The following is a 19,182-nucleotide window of genomic DNA, read 5'->3' as shown; positions in this document are numbered from 1 at the left end:
CCATTGTATGAAGTACAATTCAATATGTTGTATGAGTGATACATTGATTGTGTGTCATACGAGTAAATCTGATGTATTTCTGAATGCGTGACAATTTTATATAAAAATATGATAACATTTCATTAATATTGAGTTCTTCATTTATTTATTTATTTGTTTAATTAGTTATTTGTTATAAATAGAAGATGCATTATTGATATAGGTATTTTTTTTATGGAGACTGTAAAATTGATAACTTTAACACGTAAGTATATTATCATGTATTTGTAGACTATCTATGAATGCTTCCTCATCTTCTATAGGTTCATCATTAATGACCATGGCAATTTTCTCATTTTTCAGTATTGACAAGTGATTTCCTTCAAACTCGTGTACCGTTACCTTTCCATAAGTTAACTAAAAAACAAAAAGTAGCTTCATTATATTAGCCTCCAAACCAGTTACAGATTGATACTAATCAATTATCATTAATATGGTACCTTGGATAAACCATAAGTTGGGTCTAGAAGTTGCACAGCTGGTACCATTGGTACCAATAACGTGATAGGCGTTCTAAGAGGCGACGAGGTGGAAGGCTCGTATGTGTCTATTAGACAGAGGCGTTTAAAGACAAAAGATATAATTGTCTTCTGAGCTTCTGGCGAATAGATCTTACGAACATTGTCAGGAGTGTGTTTGACCATCACGTCTAATTTTTCATTCCAACTAGTACATTTTTCCAATTCTGACTGACACTATGAAAATGCAATTTATGCAATTTAATTATTAAGCTTTTTGTAGTGAATAGAATCATTGAAAGACAATTCACCTCTTTGATGGTAGACGATCCAAAGTTATTAAGTCTGTCAGTTATGAATTTATTTTGGTATTCGTTTTCTGTACATGTTCCAAAATGTAATGACTTCATAGCTTTCATGTAATCAGGAGATCCATCAATTAATATGAGCCGACCCACTAGACCAAGTTCTTCCAATTTTCTTACTACTTCCAGAGCTATTAATGATCCATATGAATATGCAGCAATCACGAAATCTGTACTATTTTTATTCCTAGCTAAAAGATGCTGAGAAAGAAATTATAATTATTATTTCATAACTCATTTTGGTTATTTTACAATGTATGTTCTGATTAAAATATATACAGGTAATAGATGCTCAGCTATGTTCTCCACAGAATGAACTGTATCCTTTACTCTCAATTGCAAACAAGTAGCAGGATGTTTTAGTTTTGATACTAATGGTTGGAAAATCTCACTAGTTCCCTCGATACCTGGTATGAAGAATATTTCTTTTTTCTTTCGGTTATATTCTGTTGAAAGTTGCACGCAATACTGATTGTTTAATATTGAACTGCCTAAATTTTTCATTAACAATTGCATGCCAGTTAAGTTTACATTATTTAATTCTGCTTTTTGATCTGTTTTTATTTGTTTCTTTGTATCTTTAGTAGATATTTCTATAAGTTTAGCTATGGTTAAGTTTCTAATATCTTCTAAAGTCAGAGATATCTCAAATTTCCTCTTTAATGTCTGTTGAATCTCCATGGCCATCATTGCATTCACACCCAGTTCAACCAAGGAAGAATTTTTGTTGACTGCCTTCAAATCATTTATATCTAGAACAGAAAAGGTTTAAGGGGTTTTGAAAATCAATTATATTAAACTTCAGTCATCTTTGTCATCTTCAAAATACCTACTTAAAATATCCATCATTGTCTGAAGTATATAGTTAGTTTCACCAGTAGTAGAGCGTTCTTTTGCGATTATCATACTAGAAACAATTGGTTTACTGTGTGTCAAAAACTTGTCTAATTCCTCGAAACATGATGATAAACTCTGTGGCAAGATTCTATTAATCGTTAGCTGTTGATCGTTTTCTATTTCCGCGTCTGCCAAAGGTCCCCATTGAATGGCCATGCCATGGAAACCTGCCTCCATTCTTCTTTCACAAATCCTTTCTGCCATTGCATTTCCCATACCATAATTTGTCTGACCAGGTGTTCCTCTTCCGCACGACCAGGAAGAGAATACCACAAAGTACTGAAGATATGGACAAATCTTTCTAGAAAGCTCGTCTAACTGTTTGGTTATTCCAGCTTTCTGTTTCATACTCTCTTCAAATGATTTCGCAGTTTGATTTTCCATTGGGCAATCTTTCCATGAGCCTGCAAGATTGAAGATTCCGTCCACAGGCGCCTGTTTCTCCGCAGTCTTCAGGACAAATTCACAGTCAGCTGGTTTTGTTACATCTATACTACCAATTGCAACAACTTTCACTCCATACGATTTCCATATTTCTGTTCTCAGTTTTTGGTAACCAGTTTTGAAGACATTGCTGAACACTATTATTATATTCCTAGCGCCACGTAATATCAACCAGTCTACAAACTCCATTCCTATTCCTGTGGAATCTGTTATAAGAACATAACTCCCATTCTTGATAGCGTTGAAGCGAGGATGAGCAACGATTGGTACACTGAAAGATTCTTCCTCATTACTGATTTTAATTAAAATCTGTGAACAATTTAATAAAATTTATCTTCAATTGAGGCAAGTAAGTGGCAGGAATATTTAATTTACCTTTTCAAAATGTTTCTCTGTTATCATATATCTGAAAGCTTCCTCCACTTGGTCCTTTTCAAAGCACTTTCGGACCAGAGGCTTGATAACATCGCTGTTTAGTTTCTCGTTCATAAAATGATGCAACTCTTTCTGAATTTCAGGGTTATCAGCACAGATTAATTCATCCAAATTGATTCCATGAAAGGCGGCTTCCTTCAAGAACATTCCCAATCCGAGGTCGTTATTCGCAGCCAAGTCGAATTTACCAATTTGCAAGAAACGGCCACGATAACCAATGCAACGGGCCGATGCCTGCAGCTTCTCTTCGGTCAAAGAATTCAGAACTATGTCCACTCCTTTACCGCATGTCAGATTCATCACCATTTGTTCAAAACTGGTGTCTGTAGAGTTCCCGATGTGGCTGTCCTTTATTTCAGGGAAAGTTTTTCTGATAAACTGCCGTTTCTCTTCTGAGCTCACTGTGGTGAACACTTCACAGCCTTCGGAGAGGGCAACGCGAATGGCTGCTTGTCCTACAGCACCGCTTCCAGCATGGATCAACACCTTTTCGCCTTTCTTTAGTTTCCCAAACTGATAGAAGGCATAGAACACTGTGAAGTAGGCTGAAGGAATTGTTGCTGCATCTTCTAAGGACCATTTATCTGGGACAGGCCACACAGTGTATTTACTTGGTGTTACTAGATTCGATATGGCCCTGAGGAAATAATTAATTGATGATATTAATGAAAGTGTTATGTCGCTGGATTATAAAGTTCTGATCTCTTACTTGCTCTCGACAAATCCCATTATTCGACGCCCATTAATGTCGATTCCACTAAATTCGTATCCAAGCATGCAATCTGCTGCTTTTCTGTTCTTCGCTATATCCTCTGGCAATAATTTTCCAATGGCTATTAACATATCCCTACAGTTTAAAGCGGAGTATACCACTTTGACAACGTAATCGTTCTTTGCGTCAGGCCGGATCGGACCTTCCACCCACTGTAAGGAGCTTAAATTTCCTTTTACCTATTAAAATAATCCTTAGAATCTTTGGTGAAGGGTATATAATAATTTACTTAGTTTATTAGTATGTTCTAGTTTATACCTTGATGTCAACGTAGCCGTGTGTAACTGGAATTGGCTTCATTTCGGAGTAAGGCACATGTCTATACGTTCCCCAGGCTCCTCTTGGTCTCAGAACATTGTAACCGATATCTAAATCAAGCTGTGTAGAGTAGAAGGGATCAGTCAGTGAAAACTTGGGAGCATTTTTGTCCTGTATAATCACAGTCTTGACGATTTCGCCGCAAGGCTCCTGTCTTAAGCATTTAACCATTCCTAGAATGCCATTCTCCATATCTTTCTCTGCGACCAACACTAATCTTACTGTTCCCTTAACCTTTTTTTCTTTCTCATTTTTCAGTACAGCCTTCACCTTCTCAAGCCAGTCAAATTCATTGTTCTTCACGTACACGACTTCTGTGTTCTGTGGAGGCTGTTTTCTCTTCTTTAGAAGCAACAGGTGTTGATCATTGAAACGTTTCTCCAGCACAATGTTCAGACCACACTCTTTGAGGTAAGGGAAACTATTTTCATCTACCAGTTTCTCCCGTAACAAAATGAATCCGTGATTGTTTGTTGCGACTAAAATCTGTTTCAAAATGTCTGATCTTTTGTCAGATAAGATGTCATAAGCAACTACCATGAAGACACTACCGTCTTTTGGTAATTTATTTGATTCTGTTACCGTAACGTCCTTTGGAAGTGATAATTTCTCAGCACGTTTTGTATTTGCGGCTAGAATCAATTCCGGACGTATCGTTGGCAGATTGCTTAGTACTTTTATAATGGTGGGAGTGAGGGTTTCGAGGATAGGCAATTTGTCTTCCTGATGGATCAGTTCGAAAATTTTGGGGCTAGTTATTATGTGACTCTCTAACGCAAGATGGGTAGATAATATGACCATTGTCTCTAACGATACACTTGCTTTGTCACGGTGGGCTATAAATTTATATTCTTCCAAAACAGGAGCAGACATTAATTTACGACGTTGGATACCCTTTGCCTTGAATCCACGGATTTCGATACCGCCGGCTATTATGGCGTCGTAATCTTTGTACATGTAAACCGGAATCTCTGTAACGTTACAATTCATGGAATTTATTTCAGTAGATCCTTTTTGTGTCCTTCCTCTTAGTATTACATACCCGAGTTTATAGCGGTCAGATTCTGAATTACGTTATTGTGAGCCTTCACATCTATCACTAGCTTCCGTATCTCTGTTGGGATGTAGGGAATTCTGGTGTCGATGCTCAATATCTTCATTTGCAACATATTGTCTATAAATGCGGCCCAGTTTTTAAACCAAGTGATGCGTCCTCTCGTTCCATTGATCGATGAGCTTTTCAGGGCACGGAATACTCCGGTATAATTGTAGCCACGGAGTTGCAACTCCTTATAAATGTCTTTGCTGTTCAGAGATTCGTTGTCCTCGATTTTCGTTAAAAAAGTAGCAGCAATCATTTCTTCCGAGGGGTTCGTCATTAAATGGATCGTTCCCGTCGCTACTGTCGTTAATTCTTCTGATATCTCAAATAGTCCACTTCCTGAAAATGCACCGCGTTATGATTTTTGCAAGACACTGTATGACGAATAGAACTACCTGTTTGAATCATAATCGTCAATGCAACGTCATCCTTTGGAGGAATGATGGTTGTACGTTCGAACTTGATATTTTGGAAAACTACCGGCACTTCATTGTACGTTTTGTTTTGCATTAGACTAAATGTTTCCCAGACCATAATAAGATAACCACTAGGTGGGATTAGGTTTTTTCCGTCAATCTTATAGTGAACCATATAGTTGTAAGTATCACTTTGAAGATTGACATTAATTTTTTGTTCTGCTATATTTTTCTCTTGTTGGCTATAGCTTGCTGTGAACCAATTCTCAGAGTGCTCCCATTTAATATGAGGAGAAACCATGGGTGTCCCACGACTAACTGGGAACTCTACTTGGGGGTAAATGTTCGTGAACTGTGGTTGCAAACCGGCATTATACAATTTTCCAAGGGCTTCCAGCAAGTATTCTGCATTATCTTTGTAGCCTCTTTGCATTAATGATACCTTCGTTGCATTTTCGCTTAAAGATCTTCTCAAAATCGCTTGTAAGAGACCATGGGGCGCGATTTCTATGGTTATTGCGTCAGCTGGAATCATTGTAGACATTTCCGCGAACAAAACAGAGCTCAATAGGTTGTTCGTGTGATATTCCGCGGAGCAATACATGGCAGCTTCTGTGTCCCACTTGTTTCGAGGCACGGAAGTGCTTATCCACTTTGAGCTCCTTAGTTTAGGCTTGGGAATCACTTTCTTTAAGCTTTCTAATAATTTTTCTCCTGCACCCGCGATGTACCGACTGTGGAACGCAATATTGCCGCATGCCACTTCTTTGGCGAATATCTTCTTTGCCTGAAATCATTTTCAACTTATCGAAAATATTCTAAAAACTAAAAGTGTGGCATTGCTTTGCTTTATTATTCAATACGAACCTGTAACTTAGCCACAAACTCTTTCATTGATTCAGCTGGACCACTTATGGTACAACTGTCAGAACTATTGTGACAGGCAACATCGATATCTGGTGGACACAGGTCTTTTGTCTCTTCATGACCAAGACCAACCGCCGCCATGGATCCATAAGTCATTTTGCACTCCAAGGATGCCCGACCTCTAAAGTATGCCGCGAGTACCATTTGCTCGGCTGTGAAACAATTGTCTGCATAGGCACAGCCTAATTCTCCAACAGAATGACCGATCATGTTGTCAGGTTTTATTCCCACGAACGATAATAGGTCAACAAGGCCAATCTGAAAAATAGCGCATATCACAATCATACAAATGAATGCAAATAATCAACGAAAGTTTGAAATTATACATTACCTGAATGGCTGCAATTCCAACGAAGCAATTTATAATGTTTTCGAAGGTATTCTTGTCCTTAGTCGTAATGATATCAACGATATCTATACCATGTGGTTTCAACGCAGCATCACATTTTTCAATGGCCTTGGCGAAGATGGGAAACTTCATTAATGCCTCACCTGATAAATGCCACGATAAAATTGTGATCGTTAATAGATATCGATCTTCAAGTTCCAGCTTTTATTGTTACTTACCCATGCCAACCCACTGCGAACCCATTCCAGAAAATATGAACCAAAGAGGCCTCTTAATATCCGAGTATTCCTTAATCTCTCGCGGTGGTTTCTCTGCCGTTTTAGATCCAACCACAGTGTATCCTCTGTACAAATGACCCGTTACATTTTCCGCATAAATGTAGTGCAGTAGTTGAATATATTCCACGTCTATAGGTATACTTTCCACCTATAAAATCTAACATCGTTTATCCCATAACTGTGCATAATTTTCTCACTAATGCACTCACGTAATCAAGAAGGGCTTTCACTGATTCTTCAGTGCGGCCAGATATTGCTACCACTCTAGGCAAATCATCCAAAGGCGCGCCGTTGTTCATTTTTCTTTTCGTATAGGATTTTAAGAGTACATGAGCATTGTTTCCAGCAAGACTAAAGGAATTTACCCCTACGTAACCACCGTTCCATGGGGTTGGCTCTGTTACCACTTTGATCCTCCCTTCATTGAGACACTTTATACCCCTTCCGGGTTTTGTGAAATGAATATTTGGCGGAATCATGCCACTTTCCATTGCAATGATGATCTAAAGAAATCGATTCGCAATAATTAATTGTTCTCAGTTTAGAGACGATTTCTCATTCACTAAATGTTTTCTTGTGCCAGGAGAAATTGTTAGTCGTTAATGTCATACCTTGATTACCGAACACAAACCGCTGACTGGTTCACTGTGTCCCATGTTCGACTTAATCGAACCGATCTTCAGTGGAGTGTTTCTACCTTGGCAAAAGACTGTATCAATAATATTCAGTTCTTCAGGGTCGCCATTGCTAGTTCCGGCACCATCGGCCTCCAAGTAGGCCAAGTCGTAAGGAGATACATTGCACTCCTTGTAGAAGTTGGTCAGGAGCGTTGTCCGCATTTCGCTGTAGGGAAATATTATACCTTGCTCTTTGTAACCATCGTAGTTAGACTTGGCGTGGACCACTTGCGCGTAGATCCTTCTGGCATTCTTCGCCTTCTGCAGGAGGATAGCGGTGATTGCATCGCTACGAACGTAGCCATTAGCTTTGGCGTCAAAAGATTTACAGCGACCGTCAGGGGATAGTACACCTGATATTGAAACGGCCTTTCATGATTAATGTCGGGAAAGCTGGACAACGACAGACGAGATTCCGTAATCATATGAGTACATGTTTGCGTTAATGTTTACCAAGACTATTTATCTGGTGAGACGGATAAGGATGAATACAGAGATTGGTGCTACCGACGACCACAGCGTCGCATACCCCTGTTCGAATCATTCTGTAAGCATGTTCTATCGCGACTAAACTTGAAGAACAACCAGCGTCTATCTGATACGATGGCCCTTGCAGATCCAGTGAATAAGAGACCCTATTGGCTAACATGGCGTTACAACATCCAGTGATACCGAAACCGTCGGACTGAAATGTGTTTCAAGAGCGAACATTGAATGTGTCAAGACTTAGATCGAACCGTATTTACCTGTAACTTGTCGTAGAAGCAAGTCTTTGTCATGTTGCTCAAGACTGATCCTACAACAACTCCAGTCTTAGTTCCTCTGAGCTGTTTGGGATTTATTCCTGCGTCTATGATGGCTTCGTAAGTGCACTCCAACAACATTCTGCACATGGGGTCCATCGTCTGTGTTTGCTTGTAATGAACACCAAAGAACAGCGCGTCGAATTTCTCCAGATCGGCCACTTTGCCACTGGCATTTGGTAAGCCTGACAATTCTGTACGGATTTCCAAATCGTTATCCCTGTTCTCGTACGAGTCTAATTTCATTCTCAGTTACCTAGCCACCATCTTGAACTATTGTCCGTGATAAGATCCACTTTGTTCATCAAATTCTTCTTCAATTCTAACACGTTCTTGCTTTCCGGGTACCTTCCAGAAACTCCACTAATCACCACTTCCTCCCCAGGCTCCGTTATGGCGTAATCCACTTTCATGGGATCCTTTTCTACGTTAGAAGTCATTGTTTTCTGTCTTCTCCAGCTCGCTTTTGGTACAGCCTATTCACGAAAATGGTACCAGAAGAATAACTTTTGTCCGGCTGTACGGTACCACGATACTAGGTACAGCGACTATTGATCGAAGTGCATGAAAACAGTGCGTTTTATAATAGGTGTACCTTAATGAATTTTAAATTATTATTATCGATATGTATGCGATAGTTCAGTAGAATGTCAAAGATTGCCGTGTTTTGCATAAATATATGCTGTTTAGACCAACTTTTGCATTCTCAACGTGGGAATCCTTAAGAATAGAAGAATGGTTTTCCGTATATATGCTAAAATACATTATGTTGGTTGTATGTTGTGCTCGCTGAAATTTTCTATTCGGATGATAATGAGAAATTACGAATTTATGTTCTTCATAGCCTGGACATAATATGTATTAAATCGTATAAACCTGTAGGGATAGGAGAAAAAGGATCGATCGATCGGATTTTGCCTGGACCGAGATTCGAATCCGAATTTTTCGTTTGCCGGGTAACTACTTCAACCATTAAACTATCCATGGCCGATCGACGATTTTTCTTCCGTTTAGGAATACAAACGATACTCCGCAATAAACACAGGATACCGATTCTGCAATGTAAGATGTTATACGCTCGCATATCCAGACAACACACGACGTGTCGTATGTTTCATACATGAACATTGTCAGCAATGACGTAGTGTGTGAGGTAGTAGTGAAATCTGCTAATCAGAACCATCAAAACAAAGATCAAAAACTGGTCTTTATTATTTTTATTATATCAAAATATATATCATCATATATATAAAAATGAATCGATCGCCAGTGTAAGATGTAGATGAGAATAAAGTAAAAACTTGATTGCTCAACGTTTACTGGGCGTATTTATTTCTGGTTCACCCGAAGGTTTATACAAGAATGCCTTCTTAGGCCATTCGTACTAGCCTCGAGGACACCCTCAACGTCATGGCCCATTCGTATGTTTAGACAAGGCCCCGGAGTGGAGCGATGCCGCAGGGAAATGCACACGGCCCTCGTTGACCGCCCGTGCACCCTGTTACCCGATATTTCTTACACTTACGTTTCACTGCAGCTCTGAACATGTCCGCACGGTCAAGGAGAGAGTTGGAAAGAATTCGACAAATAAATGAAGTAAATTCAGGTGAAGAAGATTCAATACCAGGGGATGATCAAAGTGAGAGTCAAAGTAATTTTCCAGACAATGAGGAAACACAGGATGATAATGTGGTTGCCGATGAAATTGGGTATTTTTTGAATTTCTGTAGACGACAGAGGCGCCAAAGATTTTCGTCGGATTAAGAAAAATCAAAGTTTATTTCATGAGGGGTTAAATGACCCCCTATGGTAAGATTAGGTATAAAAAAATGCCGGTGCGTTTAGTGTTAAGGTTCTTATATCAAAGAATCTTGTTGGTCACAACATTTCACTGTAAGTTTAAGCTATAATGGCCTCGTTCGCACCATCGGTTTTGAGAAGGAGTGTCTCCTTATATGATTCCTCATCCTCCAGAGGATCGCCATTAATGACCTTCGCGATTTGCGTATTATCCATCATGGACAAGTGATTTCCTTTGATTTGATGTACCGTTATTCTGCCATAAGTGAACTGTAAACAAAAAGTAGTTTTGCTATATCAGCCTCCAAACTATTCAAATGTCAAGGTTAACTGAATTAGTTTATATTACCTTGGACAAACCATAATCTTTTTCTCGAAATTCCACAGATGATAGTGTTGGTACCAGTAACACAATAGGCGTTCTAAGTTTCGACGCGGTAGAAGGGTTGTACTTGTCTATCATAGTGAGGCGTTTATAAACGATATCTATAATCGCTACCACACCTTCTTTAGAATAAACATTACGAACTTGATCAGGGGCGTATTCACTTATTTTTTCTAACTTCTCTCCCCAAGTAGTACATTTTGCCAGTTCTAGTTGACACTGTGGAAACAAATTAGTAGAAATTATTTGCCTTCGTCACGTACGATAAATATAACCATCAAGAGATAATTCACCTCTCTCATCATAGGAGATTTCATGGCAATCAGCATGTCGTTTAGGAATCTATGTTGGCGTTCCTCTTCCGTTGATCCCGTGACGTACAATAATTTTAAGGCCTTCGTGTAATCGGGCGAGCCATCAATAAATATGAGCTGACCCACTAGACCGAGTTCTTCCAATTTTTTTACTATTTCTAGAGCTATTAACGTCCCGAATGAATATGCAACGATTATGAAGTCCGTACCTTTTATCCTGGCTAAAACGTGCTGAAAATAAGTTTTAACCATTATTAACACCTATAAAGGATTTTATTTTAAAATCGCTAAATTGTATGCTTAAATACCATGATACATACAGGTAATAAATTTTTAGCCATATCTTCCACTGTTTCAGCTGTGTTGTCTATTATTAATTGCAAACAAGTAGCTGGGTATTTCAATAGTGACGTTAATGGCAAGAAAATTTCGGTAGATCCCTCGATACCAGGTATCAATATTACTTCGGTCGTCTTTTCGACATGTTTTACATTGAGTTTTACGCATTGCTGGTCACTCAATATAGCAAGATTGAGTGTGTTTACTAACATCTGTGAACCAACTAGAGCCGTTTCTTTTACATTTATGTGTTTATCTCGTTTAGCTGTTTGTTTCGTTATCTTCACGTCTTTGACGGACATTTCCATAAGTTTGGGTATGTTCAAACTTCTGATATCTTGTGGAGTCAAAAACACATCAAAGTCTCTCTCCAAGGTCTGTTTTATCTCTACGGCCATCATGGAATCCATACCTAATTCAGCCAAGGATAAACACTGGCCGATAGTTTTCAAATCCTTTATATCTAGCAAGGAGAAATAGTTTAATAAATAAAAAATTCAAACAGGTTTTCTAGATCTGGTCCAATGCAACTCTTCAAGAGTTAAATACTTACTCATAATGTTCATTACTGCTTCAAGAACGTTGCTGGCTTCGTTAACACCAGCTCGTTTCTCTGCAACTATCATACTAGCTACAATTGGTTTACTCTGAACCATGAACTTATCTAATTCCTCCAAGCACGATGAAATCTTCTGTGGTAAGGTTCCACCGATCACTAGTTCCTTATTGTCCTCTGACATCTCTGCAGCAAGGCCAACGTCTCCTACAGCTCCCCATTGAATAGCCATGCCAGGAAGACCTTTCTCCACTCTTCGTTCGCAAATCCTTTCCATCACTGCGTTACCCAAACCATAATTACCCTGACCAGCTGTTCCTCTTCCACATGACAAAGAAGAGAATACTATAAAGTGGCGAAGATTTGGACAAATCTTTCTAGAAAGCTCGTCTAACTGTTTGGTTATTCTAGCTTTCGGTTTCATGCTCTCCTCGAATGTTTCGACAGTTTGATTCTCCATCAGACAATCTTTCAATATGGCTGCCAGATTGAAGATTCCGTCCACAGGCGCCTGTTTCTCCGCAGACTTCAGAACAAACTCACAGTCGGTTCTCTTTGACATATCTACATTAGAAATTATTAGAACTTTCACCCCGTATGACTTCCATATTTCTGTTCTCCATTTTTGGTAACCAGTTTTTATTCCGTTCCTGGATGCTATTACCAGATTCCTAGCGCCACGTAATATCAACCAGTCTACGAGCTCTAATCCTAATCCTCCCAAACCTCCTACGAGAACATAAGTTTTGTTCTTGACAGCATAGAAACGGGGCTCAGCGATGATTGGTGTATCGAAAGATTCCCTTTCATCAGCTATTTTAATTAGAATCTGTAGACAATTCAGTATTATTTACTTTTAATCCAGGCAAATGAGCAACTACAATATGTGACGGAATATAATATTTAGTTTACCTTCCCGATATGCTTTCCTGCTGCCATGTATCTGAAAGCATCTTCCAGTTGGTTCTTCTCGAAGCACTTTCGAACTAGAGGCTTGATAACTTTGCCGTTCAAATGACCAGTCAAAAAGTGATGCAATTCGCTTTGTAATTCCGTTCTATTACCATTGAATAACGAGTCCAGAATGATCCCGTGGAAAGATATTTCTTTCAGAAATATCTCCAAGCCAATTTCGTTATTGGCAGCCATATCGAATTTACCAATTTCCAAGAAACGACCACGATAACCCAAACAACGAATCGATGCCTGGAGCTTGTCTTCGGACAAGGAGTTAAGTACTATATCTACTCCTTTGCCGTCTGTTAGGTCCATTACCATTTGCTCAAAACTGGTGTCTCGAGAGTTTCCAATATGGTCGTCGCTTACACTGGGGAAGGTATTCCTAATAAACTTTCGTTTCTCGTCGGTACCTACTGTAGTGAACACCTCACAGCCCTCGGAGAGGGCGACGTGAATGGCCGCTTGCCCTACAGCACCGCTTCCGGCGTGGATCAACACTTTCTCGCCCTTCTTTAGTTTTCCGAACTGATAGAAGGCATAGAACACTGTGAAATAGGCCGACGGAACCGTCGCCGCTTCCTCCAAGGTCCATTCATCCGGCACAGGCCATATGGTGTGCTTATTGGGAGTGACTATGTTTGACAAGCCTCTGACGAAATAACGAGAACGTATTAGTAAAGAAATTTTATTAGTGGGTGGGAAGGTGTTTCTTACCTGCTCTCGACAAATCCCATCACTCGACGCCCATTGTTGTCTATTCCACTGTACTCGAAACCGATCAAGCAATCTGTTAGCCTTCGGTTTTGTGTTACGGCTTCTGGTGACAATTTTCCAGTGGCTAACATCACATCTCTAAAGTTTATGGAGGAGTATATCACTTTGACTTGGTACTCGTTCTTCGTATTCGGCTGGATCGGACCTTGCACCCATTGGAAGGAGCTTAAGTTTCCTTTTACCTAGCAAACAGCCTCTATAATTTTTGGAGTAGGGACGTGCAATCGTTCTTCTGATTAATTAAATATTTCAATCCGTACCTTCATGTCGGCATAGCCATGTGCAACTGGAACTGGCTTCGGTTCCGAATAGGGCACGTGTCTATACGTTCCCCAGACACCGTTTGGCCTCAACACGTTATAACCGATGTCCAAATCAAGCTGCTTCGAGTAGAAGGGGTCGCTCAGTGAAAATTTGGGGGCATTTTCGTCTTGAATGATCAGAGCTTTGAACATTTCACCGTAAATCTCCCGTCTCAAGCATTTTACCATTCCTAGAACACCACTTTCCATGTCTCCTTCTCCGACGAGCACTAATCTTACCGTTCCGTCGGCAGCACTATCTTTCACGCTGTTTAACACAGCTTTAACTTTCTCGACCCAACTGAATTCGTTGTTCTTCACGTACACAACTTCTGTTTTTTGTGGAGGCTGTGCTTCTTTCCTTATAAGTAACAACGTTTGATTGTTGAATGTTTTCTCCAACACTGTGTCCAGCTCATATGCTTTGAGTTGAGAGAAAGTATCCTTGTTGACGACGTTCTCCCGGAGTAAAACAAATCCGTGATCTACCGTAGCTCGTAGAATTTGCTCAAGAATATCTGATCTTTTGTTAGATAAGATATTGTAAGCGACTACCATGAAGATACTCCCGTCCTCTGGTAATCTACTCGGTTCTATTAACGTAACCTTTTCATCAATTGGTAATTTCTCGTTTTGTTTTGCTTTTGCAGCTAGGTTAAAGCTGGGACAAATCATTGGCAGATTGCCCAGCGTTTTCATAATAACAGGAGTGAGAATTTCATCGACCGGTAATTTGTCTTCCTGATTGATCAGCTCGAGGAACTTTGGAGTGTTTGTGATATGATTTTCTAACGCAATTTGGGTAGACAATATGATCATTTGTTCCAATGATACTTGCGCTCTGTCACGATTAGCTACGAATTTGTATTCTTCTAGAACAGGATCGACCGGCGGTTTACGGCGTTGGATACTGCTGGCCTTTAGCCGATGTATCTCGATTCCTCCACTTATTATCGCGTTGTAATTTCTGTATACCGATACCGGGATTCCTGTAATAGTTATAATTTATGGTATTTACTAAAGTATATCCCTTTTATATACGTCATAATAATGTCACGTACCATTGTTCTCCGCTGTTAATAATCTAATCTTTTCGTTATGTGCCACCACGTCTATTACTATCTTTTGTATCGCTGTTGGAACATACAGAGCTCTGGTATCAAGGGTCAATAATTCCATTTGCAACATATTGTCCATAAATGCGGCCCAGTTTTTAAACCAAGCGATGTGTCCCCTGGTTCCATTAATGGACGAACTCTTTATGCCACGGAATATTCCGCTGTACTGATAACTACGGAGATTGAACTCTTTATAAATATCCTTAGTGGTTAGAATTTCGTCATCCTGTATTTGTTTCAAGCAGTTGGCAGGAATTTTTTCCTTCGTGATATTCGTTGGTTCACGGATTCTCCCTGTTACTACCGTCGTCGAGTTATCCGATACCTCGAATTTTCCCGATCCTATTGACATATTACATTTTAATTTTCAACGCTGTTTAACATTTTTCTGGCTGCGAACGAACACCTACCTCTGTGAATTGCAACTATCAACGTTATACTGCCCTCGGTAGGAATAGAAGTCGCGCGTTCAAACCTGACGTTTTCGAAAACCACTGACACTGCATCGTACAGTTTGGCTTGCAACAAACTGAACGTTTCCCAAACCATAATTAAGTACCCAGTAGCCGGAATTAGGTTCCTTCCGTCGATTACGTGATGGGTCATGTACTCATAAGCATCATCATGTACGCTTATTTCAATTGTTCGTTCCGCAATAGCTATCTTTTGACGTTGGGTAAAGGTTGGCACGAAAAAGTCGCTGGAGTGTTCCCATCTGAAATTAGTTTCCATTTAATACGGTACTGAATCTAAGTAGAAAGAAATTAGTGGTTGAATTTTATGCTTTTATTATATTCACTTGATGTAAGGAGAGATCATGGGTGTCCCACGGCTAACAGGGAACTCCACGCGAGGGTAAAGGTTCGAGAGCTGCGGTTGCAAACCAGCGTTATATAATTTTCCGAGGGCTTGCGAGAAGAACTCTACGTTATCCCTGTGGCCCCTTTGCGTCAGCGGTATGTTTGTCGTGTTCTCGTCTAAAGATCTTCTCAAGATTGCCTGTAAGAGTCCGTGGGGCGCGATTTCCACGGTTATTGCGTCAGATGGAATCATCGTGGACATTTCCGCGAAGAAAACCGGGCTCAATAGATTGTTCGTGTGATATTCCGCGGAGGAATACTTGGCGGCTTCTGTGTTCCACTTGTTTCGGGGCACGGAAGTGCTTATCCACTTTGAGCTCCTTAGTTTAGGCTTGGGAATCACTTTCTTTAAGCTTTCTAATAATTTTTCTCCTGCACCCGCGATGTACCGACTGTGGAACGCAATATTGCCGCATGCCACTTCTTTGGCGAATATATTCTTTGCCTGAAATCATTTTCAACATATCGAAAATATTCTAGAAACTAAAAGTGTGGCATTGCTTTGCTTTATTATTCAATACGAACCTGTAACTTAGCCAGAAACTCTTTCATTGATTCAGCTGGACCACTTATGGTACAACTGTCAGAACTATTGTGACAGGCAACATCGATATCTGGTGGACACAGGTCTTTTGTCTCTTCCAGACTAAGACCAATCGCCGCCATGGATCCATAAGTCATTTTGTACTCCAAGGATGCCCGACCTCTAAAGTATGCCGCGAGTACCATTTGCTCGGCTGTGAAACAATTGTCTGCATAGGCACAGCCTAACTCTCCAAGAGAATGACCGATTATGTTGTCAGGTTTTATTCCCGCGGCCGACAATAGGTCAACAAGACCAATCTGAAAAATAGCGCATATCACAATCATACAAGTGATTGCAAATAATCAACGAAAGTTTGAAATTACACATTACCTGAATGGCTGAAATTCCAACGAAGCAGTTTATAATGTTTTCGATGGTATTCTTGTCCTTAGTCGTAATGATATCAACGATATCTACACCATGTGGTTTCAACGCAGCATCACATTTTTCAATGGCCTTGGCGAAGATGGGAAACTTCATTAATGCCTCACCTGATAAATGTCACGATGAAATTGTGATCGTTAATAGATATCGATCTTCAAATTCCAGCTTTTATTGTTACTCACCCATGCCAGCCCACTGCGAACCCATTCCAGAAAACACGAACCAAAGAGGTCTCTTAACGCCCGAGTATTCCTTAATCTCTCTCAGTGGTTTCTCTGCCGTTTTAGATCCAACCACAGAGTATCCTCTGTACAAATGTCCCGCTATGTTATCCTCGTGAATGTTATGTAAGAGTCGAATGTATTCCACGTCCACTGGTATACTTTCCACCTATAAAATCAGTCGCCGTTTGTCCCATAACCGCGCACCATTTTATCACTAATATACTCACGTAATCAAGAAGGGTTTCCACTGCTTCTTGCGTCCGACCGGATACTGCCACCACCCTAGGCAAATCATCCGAAGGCGCGCCATTGTTCACTTTCTCCTTCGTGTAAGATTTTAACAATGCATGAGCATTGACGCCACCAAAACCAAAGGAATTTATTCCGCAATAACCACCATTCCACGGCGTTGGCTCTGTTACCACTTCGGCCGTCTTTTCGTCGAAACACTTTATACCTTTGCTGGGTTTTTTGAAATGTAGATTTGGCGGAATCACGCCGCTTTCCATCGCGATGAGGACCTACAGAAATTGATTCCCAATAATTAAATGTTCGCAATTCGATCCGCTAGATATGTATATTTACCTTAGCCAGCGAACACATTCCGCTGGCTGGTTCTGTATGCCCTAGATTCGACTTGATCGAGCCAATCTTAAGGGGTGTCTTTCTATTTTGGCAGAAAATTTTCTCGATAGCGTTCAATTCCTGGGGATCTCCGACAGACGTCCCGGTACCGTGAGCCTCCACGAAGAACACTGTGTTAGGGGATATTTTGCACTCGCTGTAGAAATCGGACAGGAGCGTTCTTTGTAGTTCGGTAGATGGAAACGAGATGCCTTGCTCCTTGTAGCCATCACAATTAGTTTTTGTGTAGACCACCTGCGCGTAGATTCTGTTGGCGTTTTTCGCCTTCTGCAGATAAATCACGGACACCGCCTCGCTACGGACATAGCCGTTGGCACTCTCGTCGAACGTTTTGCAACGACAGTCGGGGGACAGCACACCTGGCATTGCAACGACATTTATCTATTAGCGTCTTCTTGATTAATTGAATATCTGATAAACAACACCCATATAATTTTATCACCGTCGCTAATCGTACGCACTGGATTGGACACAATCGCGTACGATTCTACTCTCTTTTTCAATAGAACGCGAGCGAGTGCACAGACTCGATTCAATTGTTATGGTTTACCGAGACGAGCGAACTGAAGAGACAAGTAAGGGTGAAGACAGAGATTGCAGCCACCGATAATTGCAGCATCGCACACTCCTGTTCGAATCATTCTGTAAGCGTGGTCCAAGCTAACTAAACTCGAACTGCAAGCGGTGTCAACCACGTACGATGGTCCGTGTATGCCCAAGTAGTAGGAGATCCTGTTGGGCAACATAGTTTTGCTGCACCCAGTGATACCTAAGCCATCCGCCTATAATGGGTTTTATATACTATATTTATATACATAGTCGCGATAAATACGGAATCTCAACGTCTCGAGTCACTTGTTGAGAGATTTAGAGTTACTAGGAGGACGTTTACTTGTAACTTCTCGTAGAACCATGTCTTTTCACTTTCGCTAATGCAAGCTCCCATTACAACCGCGGTGTTCGTTCCTTTCAGCGTCCTAGGATTAACCCCTGCGTCGATTATGGCTTCGTAGGAGCACTCCATCGCCATCCGGTACATGGGGTCTATCGTATGCGCTTGTTTGTAATGGACACCGAAGAATATCGCGTCGAATCTATTCAGATCGCTTAGCTGTCCACTCTGCTTTGGAATTTCCGCGTGATCTATCCGGATTTAAAAAGCATTATTTCTCGGAAGGCACCAAGCGGTGGCGGCTCGTGGCTAAAATGAGTGGAGGTGCTACTCACAAAATTGAATGATCTATATCTTTTTCTTTTTCTTTTTTTTTTTTAGTTTATAAAGAGAATTAAGGGAAAAAAGACTTATCGTGTAGCAAATGTTTGCGACAAGCTCCCCGCACGAGCTGTCTCTGAGGATGCTGCAGCTCCGTAGCACCTATGTACGAGCCGCGCCTGGCATCGAGTTCAAATTTCAATTACCTAGTTTCCATCTTGACTCACAGTCCGTGATAAGGTCTACCTTGTTCATCAAATTCTTCTTCAACTCTAATACGTTCTTGGACTCCGGGAACTTGCCGGAAATCCCGGAGATCACAACCTCTTCACCAGGTTCCGTCACCGAATAGTCCAACTTCAAATGCCCTATCTTCAGATTAGATGACATCTTTGTTATGATTTGTACGTCTCGATCCTTTCCTCTTTTTTGTGGTAAATAA

At 40.5% G+C, this 19,182-nt stretch overlaps 3 protein-coding genes across 3 annotated transcripts in view; all 3 read right to left on the bottom strand.

Annotated features, from left to right (window-relative positions):
- Nucleotides 1-19,182, bottom strand: part of LOC143429569 (uncharacterized) — a 33,774-nt gene that overhangs the window by 5,322 nt on the left and 9,270 nt on the right. The gene's annotated exons all lie outside the window — the stretch shown is intronic.
- Nucleotides 238-19,128, bottom strand: LOC143429643 (fatty acid synthase-like). The gene is made up of 18 exons (XM_076905319.1): nt 18,947-19,128; nt 18,420-18,670; nt 18,078-18,309; nt 17,468-17,886; nt 17,110-17,403; nt 6,741-6,948; nt 6,505-6,665; nt 6,114-6,431; nt 5,226-6,033; nt 4,771-5,169; nt 3,669-4,699; nt 3,348-3,589; nt 2,579-3,275; nt 1,696-2,512; nt 1,142-1,614; nt 809-1,063; nt 480-734; nt 238-396 (listed from the first exon to the last, which is right to left on the bottom strand). The coding sequence occupies exons 1-18, from the start codon at nt 18,993-18,995 to the stop codon at nt 238-240; spliced, it is 7,068 nt and encodes a 2,355-aa protein (XP_076761434.1). The 5' UTR covers nt 18,996-19,128.
- LOC143429919 (fatty acid synthase-like) lies at nt 10,180-16,844 on the bottom strand. The gene is made up of 14 exons (XM_076905772.1): nt 16,841-16,844; nt 16,605-16,765; nt 16,214-16,531; nt 15,628-16,139; nt 15,239-15,543; nt 14,772-15,170; nt 13,669-14,699; nt 13,349-13,590; nt 12,587-13,283; nt 11,672-12,503; nt 11,100-11,581; nt 10,759-11,010; nt 10,430-10,684; nt 10,180-10,350 (listed from the first exon to the last, which is right to left on the bottom strand). The coding sequence occupies exons 1-14, from the start codon at nt 16,842-16,844 to the stop codon at nt 10,180-10,182; spliced, it is 5,661 nt and encodes a 1,886-aa protein (XP_076761887.1).

Source organism: Xylocopa sonorina, chromosome 12 (assembly GCF_050948175.1).
Source record: "Xylocopa sonorina isolate GNS202 chromosome 12, iyXylSono1_principal, whole genome shotgun sequence".
NCBI classification, from domain to species: Eukaryota; Metazoa; Arthropoda; class Insecta; order Hymenoptera; family Apidae; genus Xylocopa; species Xylocopa sonorina.
The sequence above is the reverse complement of the archived record's forward strand: the minus strand, read 5'-3'. Positions and strand labels throughout refer to the sequence as shown.

Excerpts from the sequence above, each read along its gene's own strand:
- LOC143429919 (XM_076905772.1), bottom strand. Across the intron at positions 15,544-15,627 it reads ATGATCTCTCCTTACATCAA|ATGGGAACACTCCAGCGACT; the intron begins GTGAATATAATA and ends AACTAATTTCAG. Across the intron at positions 11,011-11,099 it reads TGGCTAAAAATTTATTACCT|CACGTTTTAGCCAGGATAAA; the intron begins GTATGTATCATG and ends ACTTATTTTCAG.
- LOC143429643 (XM_076905319.1), bottom strand. The coding sequence starts at position 18,995 with ATGAACAAGGTAGACCTTATCACGGACTGTGAGTCAAGATGGAAACTA. Across the intron at positions 4,700-4,770 it reads TCTGACCGCTATAAACTCGG|AGATTCCGGTTTACATGTAC; the intron begins GTATGTAATACT and ends GTAACGTTACAG. Across the intron at positions 2,513-2,578 it reads CAGAGAAACATTTTGAAAAG|ATTTTAATTAAAATCAGTAA; the intron begins GTAAATTAAATA and ends AATTGTTCACAG.